Here is a 24,925-nt window from a genome sequence, read left to right on the forward strand (position 1 = left end):
CAGCCAGTGAAGGATACCATATCGGAATGGTGTGCACACACACTGCACTAAGTTGCATGCCCTGGAGCAGTGAAGAGCCTTGATTGCTTTTTTTGCACATTTATTGAACTTTTACACCCTGTTCCAAATTATTATGCAAATGATATTTTTCTCATTTACCTAAATAATTTATGTAAAGAACAGTCAGCATAATTCTCATGTTATCAGCTATTAAGAGTACAATTCAAATTTTATTGAACAAACCTCCTAATGATAACAGGATTTTTTTTAAACATAAAAAACTTCCAATGCACTGTTCCAAATTATTACGCACAGTAAGTTTCAAAACACTTTACAGGTTGTAAAGAACTGAAAATTGTCATTTGTTGTGTTTGCAGCATGTTCACTGAAATCAAATGCTATTTGAATCAAACTTTTAACAACATTTTAACTTTTTAAACATTTGAACAGGTCACGTTACATTTTAACATAGGACCCCTTATTTGATAACAGCTTCACAAGTCTTGCATCCATTGAACGTGTGAGTTTTTGGACAGTTTCTGCTTGAATTTGTTTGCAAGATGTCAGAATAGCCTCCCAGAGCTGCTGTTTGGATGTAAACTTCCTCCCACCCTCATAGATCTTTTGCTTGAGGATGCTCCAAAGGTCAATAGGATTGAGGTCAGGGGAGGATGGAGGCCACACCATGACTTTCTCTCTTTTTATCCCCATAGCAGCCATTGATGCAGAGGTATTCTTTGCAGCATGAAATGGTGCATTGTCATGCATGAAGATGATTGTATTACGGAAAGCATAGTTCTTCCATCTGTACCAGGGAAGAAAGTGGTCAGTCGTAAACTCCACATACTTTGCAGAGGTCATCTTTACACCTTCGGGGACCCTAAAGGGGCCGACTAGCTCTGTTCCCATGATTCCGGCCCAAAACATCACTCCACCACCGCCTTGCTGACATCGCAGCCTTGTTGGAACAGTGTGGCCGTCCACCAACCATCCACTACTCCATTCATCTGGACCATCCAGGGTTGCACGGCACTCATCAGTGAACAGGACTGTTTGAAAATTAGTCTTCATGTATTTTTCTGCCCAATGCAGCCATTTCTGCTTGTGAGCATTGGTTATTGGTGGCCGAATAGAAGGTTTATGCACAGTTGCAAGATTCTGGAGGACTCTACACCTTGATGTCTGTGGGACTCCAGAGGCACCAGCAGCTTCAAATATCTGTTTGCTGCTATGTAATGGTATTTTAGCAGCTGCTCTCTTGATCCAATGCATGGATCTGGCAGAAATCTTCCTCAATGTGCCTTTATCTGCACGAACCCATCTGTGCTCTGAATCAGCCACAAATCTCTTAATAGTGCGATGATCACGCTTAGGTTTTCGTGAAATATCTAATGTTTTCATACCTCGTCCAAGGCATTGAACTATTTCACTCTTTTCGGCAGCAGAGAGATCCTTTTTCTTCCCCATATTGCTTGAAAATAGTGCTCTGCTTAATAATGTGGAACACCCTCCTTTAGTAGTTTTTCCTTAAATTGGGCTCACCTGCCATTCTTATCACAGGTGTCAGAGATTGTTTTCAGTGATAAAAAGAGCCCTGACACACAATGCCATCCATGAGTTACACTGAAAAACAAAAGATTTAATCTTTGTGACACTTAAATAGAATTTGCATAATTTGGAACAGGGTGTATATTGATTATTTTGCGCATATTGATTCATTGTGTTCCATTCTTGTGTTTTACATTGTTTGAGCACTAGGTCACTTAATTGTTTATATCTCACATTCGGGATACACTTATTAGCACTTTATTAATATTTTTATTTTGCACTCATATCCCGCATTTAGAATTCACAGAAGATACAATTGGCGTTTGATTTAAATCCCGCAGTAGGGATTGGGGTTTTTCTAAGTGGTTAATTACACTGTGTTTTCAGCTCACTTATTGGGTCCAAGATATAGGACCTACTGTTCATGTTTCAGTTCATGCGCTTGGCTTTGTCCGCGGTGTGCAATGGCAATGTTGGGCGTACTGAACTCTAAAGAGCATTTAAAATAAGTTGTGTGTGCCCTCCCCGTGTAAAAGTGTCTTATTCCTTAACCTCCCTAACGGTATTCCCGAGTGTAGCTCGGGGTAACGTTTCTGTACCAAAAGCGGTAACCCCGAGCTACACTCGGGCTTACCATGCGGCGCTGCATAGGGAGTCCCTGCAGAGCTTACCTTGTCCTTCGCTCCCGCGATGTGTCCCCTGCAGCGTCCCCAGCCATCTCCTCCGGCTGATGCCGGCATCCGGCTTCTGTGTTCCAGTCCCTGTGACGTCGGGATGTACGGGCGCCGCCGGCGGTGGGGAATTTGAAAATTTAAAAAAAATGTAATTTTTTTCAAAACGAATTTTACATAGTAAAACATTACTGTATCAAACCATTTCACATACATTTTGTCCCGAGTGCTTTGTCCTGTCCCCTGTCTGCATTTTGACTGTTCTTTCTGCCTGGAAACTTAGAAAAGTCCATGGCGTCCAAAAGCGTCCCTTTAGGTCAAAAGCGGGTTTAGATCCGCTAGAGAACAGCGATAGTAAATCAGAACCACTTGCAGAATTGAGTGATAATGATTCCTGGGGGAAATTTGTCATCAGACACTGAAAACAATTTTGCGACTTTGCTCAGTGATGTGCGAACTTGGCGCTATATTTCAAATTTCAGTGTTTTTGGTTTGATTATATTATTGAATTAAATGTATTATTATTATATTATTTTTATGATTATTTATTAAATTATAATTTATGATTTTGTATTTCAAATTTTATCCTACCCGGGATGTTTAGACTCTTGTTCGGACAGATTTCAGTGAGTTATTCCTAAATATTACAGCCTACAATAAAAAAACTACATATTTCCATGCAAAATAATGGTACTGCTTTCAGCACCAAAAATCTGAAATAATCATACCGCTAGGGAGGTTCATTCTCCAAGAGCTGGCACTCTTCACAGATCCACTTATGTCCTGGAATTAGGGTTCTGCATTGTACACGGTGACATCAGTTAAGGGTTCAGCCAACCTAGACCCAGAACCAACAAGAAACTTTGTGGGGGTGAGGGATATGGAAGTATTCCTTACAGATTAAGGACTCATGCACATCGGACACTTTGGCCATCACTCCTAGATGCCTTTCCTCCTGGCAGTGGCGTTTTGGAAGAAAAAACGCTTGATGCTTGTTAATGTGTATAACATGTTTAGGTGCATAAAGTGCTTGGGTGTTTCATACATTTCATTGGCTGAAATAATTATTCTAGCCATTGAAATTAATTCTCAAGCTCGAAACATGCCTAGTGTTAACACGCATTTAAATGCATTTAGCGTTTCTTCTGCTAAAACGCCACTGCTAGACGCGCAAGCAACCTGTAACCTTTTGGTTTGGGACAATAGATCAGTTGAAGGGTACAGCTGTGACAGATCTAGGGGGAAAAAAATCACCCAGCCGTGATCCTGGACAGACAGAATGACCTCAAGCTCTGCACTGCTCAGTGAGAAATTTTGTTTTGGTGGAAGTTGGTCTTTGATTTATGGATTGTTGTTTTATGTCCAGACGTATGTGATGTCTTGGCATATGTACAAATATTCTAGCATGTAATGTACTTCTTATGGGTTTCTTTCTTAGATCGTCAGTGGAATCATTCATCACACACTAAGTCCAAAGCTTCTGAAACGCCTTTTCTTATTTTCGTACACTCAAGCTGCCCCGTGTTACATAGGTAAGTGCCCCTTCTTGGGGTGTTCCGGAAGATACAACCCCTCAAATGTATGCTCTCTGTTGTGAGTTGCTGAATCTATGCATAGGATATGTATAGAACCGCATTATCTACTTGCATATTGTCCCTTTCATCACAAATCCAGAGTTTTATTTCAAATTTAAAGCACACTGTGTGGAAGGGGGTATTCATGTAAAAGAAGAGGGCCTATACCTATCTCGCCTTCTGCTCTTTAGGATGTCAAGATCCAAGGAACAATGCCAATTATATTTGACCCATGGCTGTAATCTGTCCTATGTCTTGTCCACCTGCTTTATGCTGTGGTTCCACTTTTCAGCTGCCACTTAATTTCTGTGAACCTTGGTGAAGCAGCAGCCAGCAGATGCAACCACAGTGCTGCATGGGACCAGGCATTCCAAGATCCCCCCCCTAGTGGGTCATATGCTGAGCATTCTTATGCTTCTGGAAAAAGAGAAAAATACAGGCAGTGTGACAGCTAAATGTAATACTGCTTAGATTAAAAGAACTATGGGCTTTAGAAGAAAAACAAACATTATATTTGCTATGGTGGATACAGAATTGATCCAATGCTGCATCTGTCCCTCCACCGGCTCTGGACAGAGAACTGAGCAATCAAACGCCGTGATTGCTCAGTTCTCCCCTCCACTCTGAGCAGAGAGCCGGGACTTTCAGTCACCAGCTCTCTGCTCCTGCATCACTCACTGGAGTGCTGGGCTGTGGTGAGGGCAGGAATGGGCTCTGTGACGCCAGCCATCGGCGCGCTTCAGCCTGCTGTCGGCTGAAAATGGGTCACTGGAGTGCGGAACAAACTGCACTCCTATGATCCATAGGAGAACTAAAGCCAAAAAAAGCTTTGGCTATACTTTTTAAACTGAGTTTTTTTTCTGTTTTTTTTTTTTTTTTTTTTTTTAGGTATGAATATTTTTGCATAGTTACATTGCTCCAGTGTTAATGTAAGTATGTACTATATGGTCTCATACCTGGCCAATTCCTGTGGAAATCACTGTAGTAGGCACCACTAGTGCAGTGATTGCTGCTTGCTTCTGGGTACCATGCCAAGCAGCTGCCCTGCTGCTTAGTGAACACAGGAGGTCCCTCAGTTGGCATGAGTGCCATTCAGAAAATCTGTGATGTCACCGCCCCATCTCTCCACCTTGTCCAGTCGGAGAACATGCATTCATTAAGAAAATGCAAGGTTTTCTCTGAATGGCTCCCATGCAGAACAAGCTACCTCTTCTGTTTGCGGCAGTGATCAGCATGAAGAATACAGGGTTTTACTAAGAGGCAATGAAAAAATGATCTTTAATGTTGCAGGGACTTAAAGCTGAGCTCCACGCAAAAGGGGAAGTTCCGCTTAAAGGACTGGTACCCCACTTCCCATTAAAAATTGGCAGCATTGGGTAGTGGGGGGAGCGGGTTTCCGATTTCGCCTAGGCAGTAGGAAGTGGAAGTTCTCTTTCCTCCCTGCAGTTTTCTGGGACAGAAGACTACGGGACCATTCACAATGCACAGTGTGGTTTGCGCATGCGCAGTGGGCACCCAGCTGTGACAGCTTGTAGCTTCACAGCCCACACTCATACAGGTGAGTGGCTGTTTTTTAAAACTCAGCAGCTACAGTTTTTGATTTATTTTTTTCAGTGGAGGCTGGAGCTCCGCTTTAAGGCCCATTCGCACTATGGCGATTCTGCCCACGATTTCAAAACGCTCTGCTGAAAAGACAAATCGCAGGACTGCGTGTTTTGGTGCAATCATTTTAATGGCCCCTGAAAACACGGTGCGGTTCTGTCGCACTATAAATTGCACTGCATTCATGACAAACAGCATCACGTGAAGCATCTCGTCCAAAAGAAGTTCAGAAACCTCTTTTCGGTGACGCACTTTGCGCGATGCAGTTTGCCGCGATTGCAGTGCAATTTATCAAAGCAGAACCACACTGGGTTTTCAGGTGCCATTAGCCCTTTCTCTGCCAGAACTGTGTGTGCATTTTTTTGAACACGTATAAAAAATCATTTTGGGCCTGGAGATTACACAAAACAAACATTATATTTTTTCTGAAAGTAGACAACCTAGAGAATAACATAGTGGTAGTTCTAATGTTTTATGTCACAGGATATTGCAGGTCTACGAAATGAAAAATTTCAGTACAAAATTCACTATAAAGTAAATTTTAGGGCAAAAAAATGCAATAAATTTCAGTACAAAATACACTATAAAGTAAATTTTAGGGCAAAAAAATGCAATAAATTACCCAAGTATTTGGTAAAATATAAAAGACGAGGTTGTGCTAAGTAAGTACCCAACATGTCAAACCTTAAATTTGCCTGCACCTGTGAAATGGTGACAAACTTCAGTACCTAATATAGGTTATGCTTCAACAGCCTCTACAGGTCATCACTTTAGCATTACGGAGGAGGTCGTGTGCTAAAATTGTTGCTCTCCCGCGTGCGCGGCGATATGTAACATGTTTATCGCAATCGACGTTTTCACACACAGACGCCCCCAACGCATGCATTTTGGTTCATACATGCATATATGTGGGAAGGGCCTCACATTTCTTTTTTGGGGGGGAGGGGAAGGTTATGTGCTTTTAATGTAAAATATTTTTTTTTTATTTTTCACAAAAAGTCCCCTATGTGATGATTTTTAGGTGACAGGTTCTCTTTGACACATGCAGGGTCCAAAAGACCCTGCATGCTGCTTCTGGGCTCCACTGGATCTATTTCAATGAAGATCACATTGCAATACATCTCTCCCTGGCTAGAATAGTGAACGTAACAGCGGCGACCCAGAAGTGATGTCCTATACGTCACTCTCTGGGTCACAGCAAGAAGGGGATTAGAGCGGACATATCCCTGCAGCCATTGGATTGTGTGTAGGAAAAAAAAAAACCCTGCTATCAGATCCATACAGCGTACGGACCCGGCAGCAAAAGGATTAAAATTAATGGCACCTGAACACACAGTTCTGCGATTTGTCATTTTAGCAGAGCGTTTTGAAATCTATTCTGCCCGCGATTCAAAAAGCCATAGTGTGAATATATTGTTTGTGTGCTGTTATCTGGACCCTGGGATCACTGGGACTTGTGGTGCTACACTGATACAAATGTAAGCCTTGGTGGAATTGGTGACGCCTCTGGATTCCTGTTCTGTGAATTGTAAGAATTTGACCCATACGTTTTTATATTCATCCCTTCTGCCTTTTTATTTGCCAGACCCTATACAATAAACTTTGGGTCCTGTGTGCTCTCTCTCTGCACTCCTAGTTAATCACAATACTATATTATCATAGTGGTAGATGCCTGGCTATCCTAGCAGTGAAATCCCATGGCTTTGAAATTAGGAGGCACAGCTTTTATTGGATGACATTTTCAAAGGGCTGGTGTGAAAGTTCAAGTTGCTGGTGTCAAAAGGCATGATACAAAAAGCAGTGATCCGGCTCTTATTATATGCAGTAATGCTTTGTCATCTTTAATAATGCACTGATCGTGTTGAGTGTAAAGGATTATTAGCATCAGTATCATTGTTGTATTCATGATGTATCAGGATTATGAGTACTACTAGCATTAAAGTGATTCTAAAGGTTTGTTTTTTGTAAAATAACAAACATGTCTATGCTTACCTGCTGTGTGTAATGGTTTTACACAGAGCAGCCCAGATCCTCCTTCTCGGGTCACCTGCTGGCGCTCCTGGCCCCTCCTGTCGGGTGCCCCCACAGCAAGCAGCTTGCTATGGGGGCACCCGTTGTGCTGTGTATCGATTCACACATGGAGCCGTTAGCCGTTGCTGTTAGTGGGAGTATTACTTCTGAAGTAGCAGTTGTAGTATTTTCTTTATGAACATTTTTCTGTTTTGTATTAGCGGCAACCACAAAGGATGACACCATGATGTTTGACACACTGAAGGACTGGAGGCTAGAACTGGACCGCACTAAAGGAAACCTGGGTTACAAGGCGCTGTCTGTCAATGAGGCATACAGCGTGTCGAAGAGGTACGAGATCTGTCATGTAGGAACTGAGCTCCACTGTACGTACCGCATGCCGTGCTGATGTGACACTTCTACCTTCTGTTCCTGCAGGTTACCCCCTTACTTTGTGGTGCCCATATCTCTGCAGGAGGAGAGTGTTTCTAAATTTCAAGGAAGGGGAATACCTGTAAGTATTTATTTATAGATGGCCAAGTCTTTTTTTTTTTTTTTTTTTCTTCCAGATTCAGTTGGGCAAGTAAGTGGCCACTAGTAAACAAAGATTTACCAGCCAGTTTGCAAAAAAACCCAAATTGGCCCTGTCTAACAATTCCAATAAAAACAGTGGTTTTGTTTTGTGGTTTTTTTTTTTTTTTTGTTTTTTTTTATTAGTTTTGAATTGCAAAATCACAAACCGTCTAAATCAATACAATACAAATACCTTTTCCAAAGCATATTTTTTCCAAATTCCCCACCCCCCATTCCCTTCCCCCCTCCCCCAGAAATGTACCTCCCTGACTCCTCTCCTAGTCACCTTTCCCCTTTTTCTTCTTGCTCCTTCATTACTTCCTTTATCGTCCATCTCCCCCTTCTTTCCTCCTCTATACCCTTGCCTTCCTTTTACTCCATCCCTCTTCTCTTCATTTAGACTCCTACCAGTTTTGTATATCTTTTGGAGATTTTAAACTCCCTCCACCTTTCCCATATTGTTTTACATTTTTCCAGTTTTTCCTCTCCTAATGGTATAGTTCCTCCATCCTATTTATATGCTCAACCCTATACAACCAGTCTTTTATTTTTGGTATCTCCTGTTTCTGCCAAAATCTAGGGATCAATCTTTTTACTGCATTTATTAGATGAAATGCCATCGAATTCCTATATTATTTCACTGTTAACTCGGTACAATGGAATAAACATACCCAAGGGTCTTTCAAAATACTCGTTCCCGAGATCTCATATATTATCTCAATTATTTCCTGCCAGAACTCATGTATTCTGGGGCAATCCCACCATATACAGTCATGGCCGAAATTGTTGGCACCCTTGATATTTCTCCAGGAAATCATGTATTTCTCACGAAACGTATTGCATTAACACATGTTTTGCTATACACATGTTTATTCCCTTTGTGTGTATTGGGACAAAACAAAAAAAGGGAGGAAAGAAAGCAAATTCGACATAATGTCACACAAACCTCCAAAAATGGGCTGGACAAAAGTATTGGCACCCTTTCACAACTGCGGATAAATAAGAATGTTACAAGCATGTGATGCTCCTGTAAACTCACCTGGGGCAAGTAACAGGTGTGGGCAATATAGAAATCACACCTGAAAGCAGATAAAAAGGAGAGACGTTCACTTAACCTTTGCATTGTGTGTCTGTCTGTGCCACACTAAGCATGGACAACAGAAAGAGGAGACGAGAACTGTCTGAGGACCTGAGAACCAAAATTGTGGCAAAATATCAACAATCTCAAGGTTACAAGTCCATCTCCAGAGAACTAGATTTGCCTTTGTCCACAGTGCGCAACATTATCAAGAAGTTTGCAACCCATGGCACTGTAGCTAATCTCCCTGGTCGTGGACGGATGAGGAAAATTGATGAAAGATTGCAACGCAGAATAGTCCGGATGGTGGATAAGCAGCCCCAAACATGTTCCAAAGACATTCAAGCTGTCCTGCAGGCTCAGGGAGCATCAGTGTCAGCGCGAACTATCCGTCGACATTTAAATGAAATGAAACGCTATGGCAGGAGACCCAGGAGGACCCCACTGCTGACACAGAGACATAAAAAAGCAAGACTACAGTTTGCCAAAATGTACTTGAGTAAGCCAAAAGCCTTCTGGGAAAACGTCTTGTGGACAGATGAGACCAAGATAGAGCTTTTCGGTAAAGCACATCATTCTACTGTTTACCGAAAACGGAATGAGGCCTACAAAGAACAAAACACAGTACCTACGGTAAAATATGGTGGAGGTTCAATGATGTTTTGGGGTTGTTTTGCTGCCTCTGGCACTGGGTGCCTTGACTGTGTGCAAGGCATCATGAAATCTGAGGATTACCAAAGGATTTTGGGTCGCACTGTAGGGCCCAGTGTCAGAAAGCTGGGTTTGCGTCCAAGATCCTGGGTCTTCCAGCAGGACAATGACCCCAAACATACGTCAAAAAGCACTCAGAAATGGATGGCAAAGAAGCGCTGGAGAGTTCTGAAGTGGCCAGCAATGAGCCCAGATCTAAATCCCATTGAACACCTGTGGAGAGATCTTAAAATTGCTGTTGGGAAAAGGTGTCCTTCCAATAAGAGAGACCTGGAGCTGTTTGCAAAGGAAGAGTGGTCCAAAATTCCGGGTGAGAGGTGTCAGAAGCTTATTGATGGTTATAGGAAGCGACTGATTTCAGTTATGTTTTCCAAAGGGTGTGCAACCAAATATTAAGTTAAGGGTGCCAATACTTTTGTCCAGCCCATTTTTGGGGTTTTGTGTGACATTATGTCATATTTGCTTTTCTGCCTCTGTTTTATATTTGTTCCAATACATACAAAGGGAATAAACATGTGTATAGCAAAACATGTGTTAATGCAATACCTTTTTTGTGTGAAATACTTGATTTTCAGGAAAAATATCAAGGGTGCCAACAATTTCGGCCATGACTGTATGTGCCATTGTTCCCTTTTATCCCACACCCTCTCCAATATAATTGTGATATCTCTACTTGTTGCGTATGTGCCACATTGGGAGTGACCTACCATCTCACCAAACATTTATAGTTCATTTCTATTGTAATCATTTCTACGGCACCATGTGCTAATTTAAATTTTTTTTTTTTTTGCTGTTCGTTCAGTTGTGTTCCCAGCTCTTTTTCCCACTTCTCCAAACACGGTGGAGATGCGGGTCCTGATATTGCAGTAAGGATCATATACCGTATTTTTCGCTCCATAAGACGCACCTGACCATAAGACGCACCTAGGTTTTAGAGGTGAAAAACAAGAAAAAAAAAATTCTGAACCAATGGACTGCAGACACAGTACTGGGGATGACCAGAGACTACGGACACAGTACAGGAGATGACCAGAGACTGCGGACACAGTACAGGGGATGACCAGAGACTGCGGACACAGTGCAGGGGATGACCAGAGACTGCGGACACAGTGCAGGGGATGACCAGAGACTGCGGACACAGTGCAGGGGATGACCAGAGACTGCGGACACAGTGCAGGGGATGACCAGAGACTGCGGACACAGTGCAGGGGATGACCAGAGACTGCGGACACAGTGCAGGGGATGACCAGAGACTGCGGACACAGTGCAGGGGATGACCAGAGACTGCGGACACAGTGCAGGGGATGACCAGAGACTGCGGACACAGTGCAGGGAATGACCAGAGACTGCAGACAGTACAGGAGATGACCAGAGACTGCAGACAGTGCAGGGAATGACCAGAGACTGCTGACCTTTGGGGAGGGAGGGGGAGCGGGTACCTGACTTTGACAGGTACCCGCTCCCACTTCCACGGAGTTGTCCTTCCCTCTTCTTCCCGGGCCGGCTTCTGTGACAGCCGGGTGCCCACTGCGCATGTGCGAGAAGCGCTGCACTTTGTGAATGGCCCGGCGCCTTCTGGGACCTTTCATGTGTCCCAGAAGACACCGGATCATTCACAAAGCGCAGCACATGCGCAGTGGGCACCCGGCTGTCACAGAAGCCGGCCCGGGAACACTGTGCAGCACTAGGGCGAGGAACAGGTAAGCCCCTGCAGGAGACAACAGCTGAGCGGCCGGCCCGGTATTCTGACATGGTGGCCGCAAAAATACCGGACCGGCCGCTTTATATTCGCTCCATAAGACGCACTGACATTTCCCCCCCCTTTTTGGGGGGAAAAAAGTGCGTCTTATGGAGTGAAAAATACGGTAAATACGGGAGGTACCATGTTTTTTTATCATATCTGAACTAAGCATTTGTTTAAATGGATTCAGGTCTTCCACTGATCTTAATGGCTTTGGAAGCGCTGTAACAAAATGTCTTAGTTGAAAGTATCGCCACTCATCTAATGTGAAAAACAAATCCTTTTTATTTTTTAAATCTTGAAAAGAACATGTTTCCCCTTTTTTCATGATATCTTTTAACTGTGCATTACTGTCTTTTAATCCACTTTCCAAAAATGTTATCTTTCCCTGGTGGAAAATAGTTTTTTACTGCCAGTGGTATCAACGGTGAATTATATTCCCATCCCATTTTTGCAATGCGTCCCATACTCTAAATATATTCCACGTTAACGTGCTTGTGTGTTCAACAAACATAGGAAACTGTTGTGGTACCCAAACAATCCTATCTATCTGAGTCTCACTTAGTGTCTTTTCCATTTCAACCCAACTTTTCCCTTGTGTATTGTATTTCTAGTCAACTATACGTGATATTAATACAGAGTGATATCTCTTAACATCTGACACATTTAGGCCCCCATTTACTTTTATCGTTACGCAGAACTTCATATTTTACTTTTGGCTTTTTATTTACCCATATATATGTGCAGTTCAATTTTGGACGCCAATTCACAAAAAGAACATTGGGGAACTGGAGAAAGTACAGAGAAGAGCAACCAAACTGATAAGAGGCATGGAGGAGCTCCGCTATGAGGAAAGATTAGAGGAATTGAATTTATTCTCTCTTGAGAAGAGGAGATTAAGGGGGGATATGATCTCCATGTATAATACATAAGGGGGATATGATCTCCATGTATAATACATAAGGGGGGATATGATCTCCATGTATAATACATAAGGGGGGATATGATCTCCATGTATAATACATAAGGGGGGATATGATCTCCATGTATAATAAGGGGAGATATGATCTCCATGTATAATACATAAGGGGGGATATGATCTCCATGTATAATACATAAGGGGGGATATGATCTCCATGTGTAATACATGAGGGGGATATGATCTCCATGTATAATACATAAGGGGGGATATGATCTCCATGTATAATACATAAGGGGGGATATGATCTCCATGTATAATACATAAGGGGGATATGATCACCATGTATAATACATAAGGGGGGGATATGATCACCATGTATAATACATAAGGGGGGATATGATCTCCATGTATAATACATAAGGGGGGATATGATCTCCATGTATAATACATAAGGGGGGGGGATATGATAGCCATGTATAATACATAAGGGGGGGGGATATGATCCCCATGTATAATACATAAGGGGGGGGGGGATATGATCTCCATGTATAAATACATGAGGGGGATATGATCTCCATGTATAATACATAAGGGGGGATATGATCCCCATGTATAATACATAAGGGGGGGGGATATGATCCCCATGTATAATACATAAGGGGGGGGGATATGATCACCATGTATAATACATAAGGGGGGATATGATCACCATGTATAATACATAAGGGGGGATATGATCCCCATGTATAATACATAAGGGGGGGGGATATGATCACCATGTATAATACATAAGGGGGGATATGATCACCATGTATAATACATAAGGGGGGATATGATCACCATGTATAATACATAAGGGGGGATATGATCACCATGTATAATACATAAGGGGGGATATGATCTCCATGTATAAATACATCAGTGGTTCATATAGTGAACTCGGTGTAGAGTTATTCACCCTGAGGTCATCACAGAGGACAAGGGGGCACTCTACGTCTGGAGGAAATGAAATGTAATCTCCAAACACGGAAAGGTTTCTTTAAAGTAAGAGCTGTGAAAATGTGTAATAAACTCCCTCATGAGTTGGTTCTGGCCAGCTCAGTGGATTGCTTTAAAAAAGGCCTGGATTATTTCCTAGATACAGACTATAACTGGATACTTACATTTATAGGTAAAGTTGATCCAGGGAATATCCGATTGCCTCTCGGGGGATCAGGAAGGAATTTTTCCCCCTGCAGGAGCAAATTGGATCATGCTTTGCTGGATATTTTGCCTTCCTCTGGATCAACTGTGAGGGTAGGATTATAACTTTTTTTTTTTTTTTTTTTTTTTTTTCAATATGGTTGAACTGGATAAACTTTTGACTTTTTTTTCAGCCAGACTAACTATGTAATATATCTAAGTATCATTTTTTTTTTTTATAATCCCAAAATATGTCCCTGGCAAATGGATTGGGAGCATTTGAAATTTTATATAGAATTTTTGGCACTATCACCATCTTTACCAAATTTTTTCGTCCAGGAAAGTGGTCCTATTGATAGTCTCCTCAAGTCATCTTTTATCTCATTCATTAATGGCATGTAGTTTACCTGGTATAAATTCTTAAGGGACAGAATTAATTTTATTCCTAGATAATTTATTTCTTTTTGCCTCCATGTGAAAGGAAAGTCTTTCTGTAAGGCCCTCTTTATCAGCGGAACATTTAATATTTAGAATCTGACTTTGAAAGATTAATTTTTAAGTTCGATAATTCTCCATAATGTTTTAATTTTTTCATGTAGAACAACATGTTGTCAGCATATGTCGTGACTTTATATTCCACATCTCCTATCTGAATTCCTTTTATATCTACACTTTTCCGTACAGTCGCCAATAATGGCTCTAGAGCAGAACAAATGGCAAAGGGGAAAGCAGGCATCCCTGCCTTGTTGTTCCATTATGCATTTTAAAAAACTGTGACAATGAATCATTTACTTTCACAGCTGCTGAGGGATGGCTGTATAACTTTTTTTTTTTTTTTTTTTTTATCCATTGGCTCATTTTTGGTCCTATTCCCAATACCTCCATTGTGTCCATCATAAAACCCCAGTCTACCCTTTCAAAAGCTTTTTCAGCATAAATCGATACAGGAGTCTTCTCTTGCTTTTTTGCAGAAGTAGCAATGATCTTAAATCATTATCCCTTCCCTTCCTGGGATAAATCCCACTTGATCTAAGTGGATCCACTCCGGCATTAGATCTTTCATCCTGGTTGCTAAGACTTTTGCATATAGTTTCGTATCAGTATTCAATAATGATATAGGTCTATAACTGGCACATTGGGATCGATCTTTCCCCTCGTTTGGTATAATTGTAATATATTGCGAAGTGAAAAAAACAAGAAGCCCACCAACCTTGCGCATTACTTCAGTAACAAAAATGTATTAGTAAAAGAATGGTACTCACAAACAGCGAATAAAAACAGGCATGCAAGTCCTCCAAGGGACTTCAGAGACAAGAGGCCAGCGTGAATCCCATCATGGGGGTAGACACTCAGTATAGCTGATGCGTTTCGAAGGTCATGCCTTCTTCCTCAGAGCTATCTAGCCAATGTTTCAGGAGTTATATTTGTAGACTTGTTTCTCCATATTTTATTACTGAGATCCCTCTTATTTTCTTCCATATATTTGCTTTGTCTTCATAGTAATGGAATTCCCTTGTCACTCCTTGGGGGCGACCAATTCTATGCACTCTGTTGATTTTCAGTTGATCAGTTACAGATCTATCAAGTATTGGATTAAACACTCTCTTCATTATATCCATTAAGTCTTCTCCTTGAGATACTTCTGGCAATCCCCAAACCCTCAGGTGTTCCTTCTCTCTATTCTCTTGATCCTTCAACTTCTAAATTAATTTCCTTTGCTCTTTTTGTAATTCTTCCATTTGCCCTTCCAATTTGATTATTATTTGAGAATGTTTCTCCAATCTCTCCTCCGTAGCTTCCACTCTTGATAGTACCTGTCCCAGATCCTTATCTAGTACCGCCATATCATTCTTTATAGAGTGCTCTAGTTTCACGAATATTTCCGCTATTTCCTTTTTTGTAGGCATTTTTGAACTTATTCCCTGTTCTTCTGATTTTCCGAAGTCCAGTTCATTTTGCACATTTGAGACTTCATTTTCTTGACTCAAATTGGTCATTCCCAGTGATCCTTTGATCTCCAATACTGTCTCCCATCTTCCTCTTTCTCCCTGTCGTTTCTCGGGGGTTTGACCCTCTGAGCTCTTCTCTTGTGGGGGCATATATTTCTTTATTGTACTTAAACTTATTTGAGGTGTTTTCGACCCACCCCCTTTTACAGATCTGCTCTTCATGTTGATGTTATATTTCTTTCTTTTTTAGGATCTTTTTTAGGGTCTTTTTATTAAGTGTCCGCACCGCGTATAGTATCTGCGAAATAAATCTACATCTATATTCCACTGCAGGTACTCTATTCTTCTTATCTCAGGTATAATAGTAATTTTAGGCTCTCAATTGTGTATCCCTTGCATATCCTCTCTCTCAACTTTCTTTTGCTTTTCCTTCTATTTATCTCTTCTGGTCCCACTAGTTGAACCCTCATTCACTTTTACTTTTCAGAAATGATTTACTACTGACCACCCAAGACATTTATTCCTCCGCCTCCCTGTGGTAATCCGCTTATATATGCTGTTTAGGGCTCACCACTTCCTGCGGGCTCTCACACATTTCCTCTGCTCAGACTTCCCAATCTTTCTGCTCCGCCACCAACTTGCGTTCAGTGTGTGTGGGCACCGCTTCGCTCTCGGGCTCTTTCTCGGGTGGTCCAATATAGTCACCCTCTGTGGGACCTTTCGGCACCAGTCTGCTCCAAGAAGGCTCCTCTCCTCAGTCGGTGTCTCCCAGGACTCCCAGCTGTCCTCTGCGGCAGGTCACCTGACCTCTCCCGGGGTCCACTATTCCGGCTCTCTCTGACACCCACCTCCGCTCCACCGATCGTGGTCTTCTCCTCCTACCAGGACCAGCTCAGGGCTCCCCACTGACTTGCTCTCACCTCAGAGGGTCCAGACCAGACGAGGGGTAGGGTGAAGGATCCCCTTTTAACTCATGTATTTTTCCATCTCCGGATCAGCGTGTCCCATGAGCTCCTGTTACACGCACCTCAATGGCACCATGCTCATGCTCCTCCCCCATATATATTGTGTGAACTTGTTCTGTTGTTTTTAATGTGAATTGTTAGGCAGGATCAATTTGTTTTTGTTTACAGGCTGGCTGGTAAGTGTGCTGGGAAATCTTTGTTTGTGATGTGCATTGCCCTTCCATGTACTGCAGAGGCCAGTTATAGATTGGGGTGATTGCCACTTTTATGTACAATTACTCACTAGTAAACTCTTCTATAAGACAATGGCTAACTTAGAACATAGTGGTGGTAATATATGAACACAGTTGCGCTCTATTTCCAAATGTTGCACCATAATGTTCATAAAACATTCACAGTTCATAGCTAGCTTTTGTGTTGGAACATTTTTGAGTACCTGCAATTTCCTGTGTTTTTTTTTTTTTTTTTTTTTGTCTGTGACCAATGTACGAATGTCTCTCCATTTTCACATTTTGTGTTGCAAGCGTTATGAACTAGATTGTGAGTGTTCTCTCAACACACAACCTCCTGGGCTGTGAATGCATTTGTGTGTCAGCTGGGCATTTAAATTCCACCTTTCTTTCTTGTAGACATCCAACACCGCGATACCAGCACTCTATGCAGTTCGCCTCAGGGACAGACATTTAGGGGTTGATTTACTAAAAGCAAATAGACTATGGACTTTGCAAGTACAGTTGCTCAAGAGCTTAGTCAATGAAGTGAAGCTTCACTTTACAAAGAATACTGAAGCACATGCATGAAAAACAGCACTTTTGCTTACGTATGATTGGAGGATGGAAGTCAGCAGAGCTTTGCTACATTCACTAAGCTCTGGAGCAACAACACTTGCAAAGTGCACAGTCTATTTGTCTTTAGTATATAAACCTCTGCGCCCTGCTCCACTGAATTTCTGTTGGCACTCTTATGTACAATATGCAGCCAACTGTTGGCAGTTCTCTACAGTTTTCTATTGATTAGCACGTCTGCCTTGCAGTAAATGGGTCATGGGTTCGATTCCAGACCATGGCGCCTCCTGCATGGAGTTTGCATGTTCTCCCTGTGCTTGCGTGGGTTTCCTCCGGGTGCTCCGGTTTCCTCCCAACCTCCAAAGACATGCTGGTAGGTTAATTGGATCCTGTCTAAAGTGGCCCTAATATGTGTATGTATGAATGTGAGCTAGGGACCTTAGCCCGACAACCCTGGCTCTGTGGGCTTGTAGTTTTCAATGAATTACCACGGCGCTGTGGAGCACCGTGGTAGTTCATTGAAGCTTCCTGTCAGTATATCTGCTTGGCTGTACATACCATATGGCAAGCGGATATTCTGACAGGTCTGCAGGAGACCTACATGGCATCATCGATCTACTGATCATTGGTGCAATGCTTTCCAGGCTCCTGCAGACAAAAATAATAAATACACATTTTTTTTACCTGCAAAAAAATGTGCATTTATTATTTTTGTCTAAAACGTGAGCTTATCCGTTAAGACCAATGATATACATGGATGAAGTGCAATAAATTCCAACTCTCTTGTACACTCAGTGCTTAATAATACATATTTGAGTACTAGGGTCGTTGGTTCGAATCCCAACCACGGCACCACCTGCATGGAGTTTGCATGTTCTCCCTGTGCCTGCATGGGTTTTCTCTGGGTACTCTGGTTTCCTCCCACACTCCAAAGACATGCTGGTAGGTTACTTGGATCCTGTCTAAATTGTCCCTAGTATGTGTATGTATGAATGTGCATTAGGGACCTTAGATTGTACACCCCTTGAGGGTTAGAGACTGATGTGAGTGTAATATAAAAATATATATATATATATATATATATATATATATATATATATATATATGAGAGAGAGATCTATTGCTGTGTAAATTGACGGTGCTATACAAGTACCTGAAATAAATATTTCTTTACAAAAATACTTGCAGAGAAATGGGAGGTAAATGTATTTGTTTATATTAACACATTATGTTAATATAAACAAATACACAATACATAAAACTCCCAAAATATGCAGTGAAAAATGTCTTTCTTCAAAACTTTCTGCTTTGTGATATGCATACAGCGGGTAAAATAAGTATTGAACACGTCACCATTTTCTCAGTAAATATGTTTCTAAAGGTGCTATTGACATGAAATTTTGGATAACAGCCCATGCAATCCATACATACAATCCATACATACAAAGAAACCAAAACAAATTCAGGAATTAAGTTATGTGTAATAAAATGTTACCGATATGTGGTGACCATGTCAATAGCACCTTTTAGAAATATGTTTACCTAGAAAAATGGTGTTCAGTACTTATTCTGCACGCTGTGTATGTGTATATTTTTTATGTATATGTGTGTGTGTGTGTGTATAGAGGGAGAGTACAAAATAAACCTTTGTCTTGTGCCATAAATGATGATCACTATATGTCTGATCATACTCCAGGCAGTATATTAATACAGATACCAAGACAGATTCTCATCTAAGGAACTGCCAAGGTCCCGGTAACATAGACCGCAAATTGCTTAATTGAAAACACCAGTTTCTCTGGACCTAATGGGAATACATTGTATGCTATCTAGTGGGAGGGCCCATTAGTGAAACATATATGTGGACTCTATAGAGGGCAACCATGGATCTCATATTTTCCTAAACTTTACAACCTCTTTAAACAAAATAACATTAATCGCATTGAATTTCAAAATGACTTGCTGAAAGAGACCCTGTCACCACCTGCTACACCACAGTGTGAATTAAAATCTTGTAAGAGTCGTTTACATGAGAGTGAAACACACAGATGATGTAGGCAGTGGTTGCTGGCGGCCCTGAAAGCTCTGCAGCCAACACCCCTGGATCTGTCAATTTAAGCAAAGATATCAGGCTGACAACCCTATTGCTAAAGTCTAAGTTGCCCTTTTCACAGAAAATGAAAAGTTGAACAAACACCTTACACCCCTACCCATTCCCGTGTCCACATTGCACTTACCTCCATTTGAGATGAGCTGTCAGTGTCCACATAGCTGGTGCAGTGGTTCAGGGATTTGAAAGCCCTGCTCTTCTTCCCCATCTTGCCTTTGGCTTCCAGGATGGATCCGAGTGATTCTGATTGGTCACAGTTGTCACATGTCAGTGAGAATCACTCTGATCAATCCTAGAAGCCCAAAGGCAAGCTGGGGGGGAAAAAAAAGAGCTTTGAAATCCCCGGACCACTGCATCGGCGGTGTTGGCATGGACAACTCATCATCCACAGAGGTAAGTGCCGTGGGGGATCATGTAGGTTGTTCACCTTTCATACGCTGCAGCAGGCAGTTTTTCTGCAAGTACCCCTCATTCAGATTCTGTGCCTGTGTTGACTTTGCAGCATAGGGGGGGGGGGGCGCATGGTCTCTTACATACTGAAGGTCTATATGTTTGTTTTATTTTTCATGAAAGTGGATTTTACGTAACCTGACTTTCTCCTTCTCCTTTGGCTTTAGATTTGGTGCTGGTCTAGTCAGCATGGCACAGCTCTCTGTAAGATGGGTTCCCTCCCCAAAGAGGTGGATGACAGCGCCATCCAGGAACAGAGAGCTTTCCTCAACAGGTATGTATCCTGTGCTGGGCCGTCAGTTTATTTCTTGATTTTGTTATCACTATTTTTAAAGCTGAACTCCAGCCTTCCCTTCAGTCTTGTACAGTTGTACAGGTTCCTCTCTTGTACAGAAATTACTCTGATTTCACTGCGTATTGTGGGCTTCTCTCAGACAGCATTAAAAGCCGCAGCAAGTCAGATGCAACCTGCTTTATTTCCCGGCTGGAGGACATCCAGCATTATCAAACTCTTTCCTCCCTATGCACTTTGCGTGTGATCCATTTACAGTGCATCTTGCGTTTTTGCTGCGTTTCGCTTTGTTTTTTTGTTTTTTTCTTTCCAACTTGTTGCTAGGCAGGATAAAACGCAAATTGCATCAAAAATGCACTACATGCTTTTCTGCAGCATCGCCATTGAAGTCTATACAACCAAAAATGCAGTGTTTTGCATTTAAAGTCCCTGACCCTGTGAACCTAGATTTACTGTTCCTATCCCGCTCCATTCATTCATTGGATTTCAGCTCTTTCAATCAGAGGCTAAGCATCACAAGTGGACGTTGGTGGTCTGCTGTTTTGAGGAAGCTATGTATAGCCCTTTCTACTACCTATGATCTGCCTGTATTGTATAGAGAAGCACAGAGATCCTGTGTTGACAGCAGTAGGGCTTAAAATACAGTATGGAATGAATAGGTTTTATTAAATAAATAAATGGGCAAGTTGATTAAGGGGTAGAGATGAGCCAGGGAAGGCATAATATAAGTAGTTTAAACTTCAACTTTAATACGTTTTCCAGTGCATCTGTTCACCATTTAGATTTTTTTGACCCCTGGGCATGGTCTCATCTGCCAAAATGCCTTGCTTTTGTGCTTTATGACTGCTGAAAAGGTTCAACTGCTCATCAGTGTGAGATTAAGGCCTCTTGCACACTGGGAGTTTTCCCAGCTCTTCTGAACACCTTTCTCCTGGTAGGAGAAAAGCAGCATTAAAATATGCATAAAGCTACATTTTTCAAACACATCTAAATGCGTTTGTATGTCAAGCATTTGGCTGTTCATTTATTCAGTTGGCAAGAATATTAGTTTATTCTGGATGTTAAAATGAATGAACACTTAAGTGCTAAATGCACATAGCATTCAGGCGCGTCCGGTGTTTTATGTGCCCAAACTCTCCTATCCTGAACGCGATCAGATTTCTGTCCCTAAACGCTTCTTCCTCTAAAGGCCGGTAAATGCCAATGTGTGCATGAACAGATAGGCCAGGGGTCTCCAAATTTTTCAAAGGGCCAGTCTACTGTCCTTCAGACTTTGAGGGCCGGGTTATGGCCAGTGGGGGTAAATAAGTCCTAGTACCAGCATCGGTGAAAATAAATATGGCCTCGGTTGGTGGTCAGTAGGAGGACGCGTAGTGCCCCATCGTTGGTATCAGTGGGAGGAATGGTGCCCCATCATTGGCATCAGAGGGAGGAATAGTGCCCCATCGTTGGTATCGGTGGGAGGAATAGTGCCCCATCGATGGTATCGGTGGGAGGAATAGTGTCCCATCATTGGTGTCAGTGGGAGGAATGGTGCCCCATCGTTTGGTGTCAGTGGGAGGAATGGTGCCCCATCGTTTGGTGTCAGTGGGAGGAATGGTGCCCCATCGTTTGGTGTCAGTGGGAGGAATGGTGCCCCATCGTTTGGTGTCAGTGGGAGGAATGGTGCCCCATCGTTTGGTGTCAGTGGGAGGAATGGTGCCCCATCGTTTGGTGTCAGTGGGAGGAATGGTGCCCCATCGTTTGGTGTCAGTGGGAGGAATGGTGCCCCATCGTTTGGTGTCAGTGGGAGGAATGGTGCCCCATCGTTTGGTGTCAGTGGGAGGAATGGTGCCCCATCGTTTGGTGTCGGTGGGAGGAATGGTGCCCCATCGTTTGGTGTCGGTGGGAGGAATGGTGCCCCATCGTTGGTATCGGTGGGAGGAATGGTGCCCCATCGTTGGTATCGGTGGGAGGAATGGTGCCCCATCGTTGGTATCGGTGGGAGGAATGGTGCCCCATCGTTGGTATCGGTGGGAGGAATGGTGCCCCATCGTTGGTATCGGTGGGAGGAATGGTGCCCCATCGTTGGTATCGGTGGGAGGAATGGTGCCCCATCGTTGGTATCGGTGGGAGCAATAGTGCCCCATCGTTGGTGTCGGTAGGAAGAATAGTGCCCCAAGGGTCGGATAAAGGCTGGCAGAGGGCCGCAGTTTGGAGACCCCTGACATAGGCTAACGTAGCTGTGCTTAGAGGCAGAAAAAAAGTCAAATGCTTGTAAAACAGGTTTGTTTGTTTTTTGTTTTTTTTTGTTTTTTAGCTGCAATGTGTGTGTGAGGGAAACTTGTCCTGGGAGAAATATGTCAACTGCAACTGTTCACTTCCTTATGAAAATACTACTTCTCAATTCTCATGCTGACACTTTTGGCTTCAATGCTTTCACATACTAAATCCGGAAAAGTATAGAGAGCGGGAGTTCTTACTAGATTGCTGCATGCTTGCTGTAGGTCTTTGACTCAGTAATACCCAACCCAGACCCAGCCAGGCCAGTATACATATGCGGCAGTGCTTGCCACATGCTCACAAGGGTTGTCCGTAGGCCATACACGTTTTTAGCATTTTCTTTGAGACAGAGCTTTATTTTGGTGGTATGTAATCACCTCTGGGTTTTTTATTTTTTGCTAAACAAACCAAAAACAACTGGAAATTTTTTTTTTTTTTTTTTTAATTTTGTAAATTAAGTGATTTTTCTCCTTCACTGATCTGCGCTAATGAAGATGCAGTGATGGGCATTGATAGGTGGCACTGATGAGTCACTGGTAGGTGGCACTGACGGGCATTGACAGGCATCACTGATTGGTACTGAAAGGCAGCACTGATAGGTGGCACTGATAGCACTGATAGGTGGCACTGACTGGCAGCTCAGATGGGCACTGATATGTTGTATTGATGTGCACTGGTAGGCACTGATGTGCACTGGTAGGCACTGATGTGCACTGGTAGGCACTGATATGTGGCACTGATGGGCACTGACTAGCTCTGATAGCTGGCATTCATGGACACTGACAGGTGGCACTGCTGGGGCTACACTGATCATCAGGGCACACTGATCATCAGTGCTCTGATGATCAGTGTACATGTCCCCTCCGAGGAATGACGATTACAGGTTCTCCTCTCCTTACGAGTTGTCAGCGTGACAGCTCGAGAGGAGAGAAATGGCAATAACCGGCATTTCCCTATTTACATGTGATCAGCTGTGATTGGACACAGCTGACCACATGACCGAGCCAAAATCTTTGGCTCTTTCTGTTGATCAGTGATCCGCTGTGCTCTTAGAATGGGAGGAAGTCAAATGACGTCCTCCCAGAACGAGAGAACCGCCTTGCGCCCGTCATTATCTTATATGGTAGGCAGGAGGCGGTTAAAGTGACACTAAAGCTTTATTTTTAAAAAACAAGTCTATATTGCTTGCTCTGTGCAGTGGTTTTGCACGGGGCAGCCCAGATCCTCTTCTCTTCAAGTCCCCTCTGGTGCTTCTGGTTCCTCCTCCTTGAGCAGGTGTTCCCACCCCTGCTTAAAAACACACCCTCACAGAATTTTTTTTTTTTTTTCTAACCTAGAAAAGGCAAAACACAGATACCTTCTCTCCAAATTATTACTTCTAATATCCAAACTAGAAAGTGGAGTTTAGAAAGTCAGAGTTTAGAGTTAACTTTTGAAATGAATCCTGAAGCCTGGGAATGATTCTTTTCTCCCCATTTAGCTTTTTCTGCTAATGATCTTCCTTGAATCTGTGTTCAACAGTGTAGAGCAGACACTTCACAGACCTCCCTATGAAGAAGTGAGAATTGAGGACCTCTCAATAAGTCTTCCCTCGCTATCAGATGTCCAGGCGGCCTACACGCGCTTTAAACAGCTCTTCCTGATCGGTAAGAATGAAAGCGGTAATTCAGTGATGTGTCATTTTTAATACATGGTGCCTACATTAGTTACGTTTTTTTTCTTCTGTGCATGTCCATCCAAAACTGATGTTTTTATATTGGTTATGGACAGCGATGAGCTATCTTCTCCTGAGTTCCCGGCTTGGCTCACCTGCCACAACCAGTATGATAGATTTGACTTTCTATATTGGTACTAGTCTATAACAATCATGTTTATAAGAACTTACACCATATGACCAACAGTTTGTGAACACCTGACCATAGCAACTACCTATGTGGCCAAAAGTATGTAAACATCCCACTATACTATTGAGTTCAGATGTTTTCCAGTGAAAGTCACTGTTTATGCTACAGAATATAAAGACATTTTAAGGAGGAAGTCCAGGTATATACATAGTTCTATACATAGTTACATTGGTCAAGCTTGACCAATGTAACTATGTATATACCATACTTGGGTGATGTTCCTGGAAGCTGGAAATTGGTTACATAAACGCCGCTACTCCAGAGATCTCCACTTGCTTCGCAGTCCTGTGCTGAGAGGCTTATTAGACAAGGTTGTGATGCGGGGTGGTGATGTAATGATCTTCACCTCCTCCAATCAGAGAAGACTATGCATTCATTCCGAAAATGCAAAGCATTCTGTGAATGGCGTCCACCCTCCTGTGTTCAGAATGTAGCAGGGCAGCTACTCAGCACGGGACCTGGAAGCAAGTGGAGATCATGAAGTACCAGTTTCTACTTCACTGATTTCTGGCTTTCACAGGCATCCACCAGGTACAGTATGTACAAAGTCTCATCGGTCCAAGCTGGACCAATGTAACGATGTACAAATATTTCAC

General features: G+C 42.5%; 1 protein-coding gene across 1 annotated transcript in view; it reads left to right on the plus strand.

The window, feature by feature from the left end:
* Window positions 1–24,925, plus strand: part of MTMR12 (myotubularin related protein 12) — a 110,526-nt gene that overhangs the window by 58,125 nt on the left and 27,476 nt on the right. The window contains exons 6-10 of the mRNA XM_089689462.1: window positions 3,658–3,751; window positions 7,627–7,756; window positions 7,844–7,919; window positions 20,039–20,145; window positions 23,947–24,071. Coding sequence (XP_089545588.1) covers window positions 3,658–3,751; window positions 7,627–7,756; window positions 7,844–7,919; window positions 20,039–20,145; window positions 23,947–24,071 — 532 coding nt within the window. The remainder of the gene's footprint in view (window positions 1–3,657; window positions 3,752–7,626; window positions 7,757–7,843; window positions 7,920–20,038; window positions 20,146–23,946; window positions 24,072–24,925) is intronic.

This window comes from Staurois parvus, unplaced genomic scaffold (genome assembly GCF_062004578.1).
Source record: "Staurois parvus isolate SC_StPar_1 unplaced genomic scaffold, SC_StPar_1.0 ptg000475l, whole genome shotgun sequence".
Lineage (NCBI taxonomy): Eukaryota > Metazoa > Chordata > Amphibia > Anura > Ranidae > Staurois > Staurois parvus.